This window comes from Geospiza fortis, unplaced genomic scaffold (genome assembly GCF_000277835.1).
Source record: "Geospiza fortis unplaced genomic scaffold, GeoFor_1.0 scaffold171, whole genome shotgun sequence".
Classification (NCBI taxonomy): domain Eukaryota; kingdom Metazoa; phylum Chordata; class Aves; order Passeriformes; family Thraupidae; genus Geospiza; species Geospiza fortis.
Window position 1 is genome coordinate 9110347 of NW_005054313.1, and position 3032 is coordinate 9113378.

A 3032-nucleotide genomic window follows, 5' to 3' on the forward strand; every position below is an offset into this window, starting at 1 on the left:
GAGCTACATTTCCATTAGGTGGAAATAATGCATTCGTACAAAATTTATTAAGGAAATTGTCTACATGGTGTTTCTTCAGAATGTGACTTTGTCTCTGGCTCACAAAGAGGCCCATGCTCACCACGGAGCCAGTGGGCATTATTTCAGGAGTGGCATTAAGTGCTGGCAGAGTTTCTGCCCATGCCTCCACAGAGCCACTCCCGCCACTCACACATGTGGCCACACACAGGCACTGGGACAGGGCTGGCTCGGAGCTCCAGAGGGAACTGCAAGCTCCTCCTGGGCATCAGCCTATGAGGCAGCAAGCCCAGGCAGAAATAATCACACCTCCTGCCAACTCTCTACTTCCAAACTTTATGAAGCTTAAAAATACATGCAAGCACCTACCTATGTGTGGTTATTTCCAAAGTGGTTCAACCTCAGGAAACCAGAACTGAGGGAACTGAGGCAGGCTGGCTGTGACACCCCCCAACACAACCTACTTCCAGGGATTTGATTTTAAGCATGCAAATCATGACATCAGAAAGCAAATCTTTAAACAACAAACACCCTCACACAGACATGGTTAACACTCATTGGATTATATTATGTAAGCCCCTGTCAGCTCTCCCAAAGTTACCCTTACATCAAGTTTAGCCTCACCTGAAATAAGTCTGCTACCAGTCCATAGTCTGCCACTTGGAAAATTGGAGCTTCTGGATCCTTGTTAATAGCAACAATGGTCTGCAAGCAAAGTTAAAGCACCATATGAATCTAGATATTGATCATCCTCTGGGGCTGGATTACAGGGCCAGGTCTTAGCCAGGAAATGGGCTATATTCTTTCCAAGCCCCAGAAGCAGAAGATTTATCTGGCATTTAGTATTTTTCCATCTCAAAAACAAGCACCTCCTTCCCTCCACATACATCACAATCCCCCTGAAAAAAAAACCACAAACCCTTCCTTCCCTGCTCATCATACACATCTCTGCTATCCTTCCCTGTAGAAAAGCCTAGAAAAAAAATACTACAAAGGATTATCTGCACATTCTAAGCTGCACCACTGCAGAACTAACCTGGAGGCAGCAGTTACAACAAGCACAATACAACCCTGCCCAAAGGCCTCTGTACTTACAATGGGACAGCATTTAGTTTGTCATACAGTAGAAAACAGCACAACAAATCCCAACACAATGATCCAGAAAACATCTTGGTTTAAACCCTGCCCTACACTGAATCATCCTGAACTGCCTGTGACAGCTCCAGCAAGATCAGCATGGCTGGGTGTCCCCATCAAAATCTGCCACAGGCTGGGGAGCACTCTGCAGAGGAAGGGAAAGGAACCCTGAAGCAAAGGCAGCAGCTCCCAGAAGGAGCCTGCACCAAGCAGGGCCTGGAGCACAGACTGGGGCAGTGCCAGAGGGACAATGGCTGGGGACAGCTGTGACCCCACAGGCAGCTGAGGCCCTGACTGCCACACCCAGGGAACCACAACTCCCTGCTCTGTTCTACTCCCTCCACTGAAAATCCAACAAAATTAATGGTTCGGGAAGCAGGGGCCTAGTGGCAGTAACTCAAAGAGAAACGTTTACAAATCCTGTGGTTTTAGGCCCCCAGCAATGTTATTTCTTGGCCATTTGTCCCCTGAGAGTCCCTGTAGAGGACCCCACCACAAAAGCAAGCAGGCAGTGCCCAGAGCACTGCCCTGCCCTCTGGCCAGGGACGTGCAAGTGCTGCAGCAATGCTGCCCTTGAAATGTTCTCCCCAGAGCTCTCCTCTTTTACAGTTTTACTTCAGTTACCCCTCTTTGCAAATGCAAGGCTCCCCAGACAGGCTGCAGTGCAGGGAGCAAATCCAGGCTGTGATCCCTGAGGGGACTGGCCCAGTGAAGCCTTTCTCTGACCCTTCTGAGGCCCTGCCATTCCTTGCAGAACCATCCACAGGGGCTGATGCTGAAGCCCAGCCAAGGCCAGCACCACAGGGGCTGCCAGCTCTGTCCTTAGCACAAAAATAATTAACAAATTGCTTGCAAAACTGTCTGAAGCTTTGGTTTGGCAGCTTATTCCTTCCTCTGCCTCCTTTAGCTGAAGTAACTTCAGTAAGATTGGGGTCCCTACCTCATTGCTAACTCAGGTGAGCAGCAAAAGCTGCTCACAACAGAACTTTGTGAGTTAAATCTCTGAGTAAGAAAAGATAGGGGAACTCTCATGAGGGAATTAGAAGTAAGGAAAGAAAGCAACAACAATTCTTCAGGTCTCCTCAAAAGCTGCATTTTCTACCTTGCTGTAAAAGAACAAATAAATTATACATTTCACTTGGTAGAAAGCATCTAACTGCTTTGGAAAACATATCTTGAAGTGTGCCAGTTCACAATGCCAGATAATTCAGAGTGCTGAGGGAGGACAGGGGACGCTCCAGAGAGCTCTCATGGCTGCAGAATTCTTTGTTTGGGAAAACTGGATCTTCTCCATAACTACCCCACCTAAATGTCTTAGCTGAAAGGAAGACTGAACACATTCCAAATACCAGTAACTAAATCTGAATTTTACAACAGACACATCAGCTTACGCTAAAAAACTCAAATATGGGAGAAGTTGAAGGGTTAAATAAGCATCTCATATCAACAAATTTCATCTGTCATTATTTGTTACAGCAGAATACCTCAAAATATCAAACATGCCTTTGGAAAAGCCATAAAAGCAGAGGTTTTGCTGTGACAGTACAGGTTAATATCACTGCTCAGTGTTTTTGTAACAAAGGAAATTCTGGATTTTCAAGTCAGAGGTTCCCAGTGCTGCTGGCAGTCTGAACTGAGCTAAGGTAGCAGATAAACACAAAGAGGGTCACATTAAGTCTATGCAGCTTCCAACAGGCAGTTCTCAGGCAGTGGCTGCTGCTCACCCCACCTGCCCACGTCCTCACTCAGCCAAGGGCACAGCTGGAGGCTGAACTGCTGCAAACAAAGCTCCAAACAAAGCCACCTGTGGCCCAGCAGTGCCAGAGGAGCCCAGGTGGCTGTGGCAGCAGTGCTGTGCCTGGGCTCCCCCTCTGCTG

General features: G+C 47.5%; 1 protein-coding gene across 1 annotated transcript in view; it reads right to left on the minus strand.

The window, feature by feature from the left end:
- ETFA (electron transfer flavoprotein subunit alpha) overlaps nt 1-3032 on the minus strand; it is a 36004-nt gene that overhangs the window by 280 nt on the left and 32692 nt on the right. The window contains exon 12 of the mRNA XM_031055917.1: nt 643-723. Within this exon, the coding sequence (XP_030911777.1) occupies nt 643-723 (81 nt within the window). The remainder of the gene's footprint in view (nt 1-642; nt 724-3032) is intronic.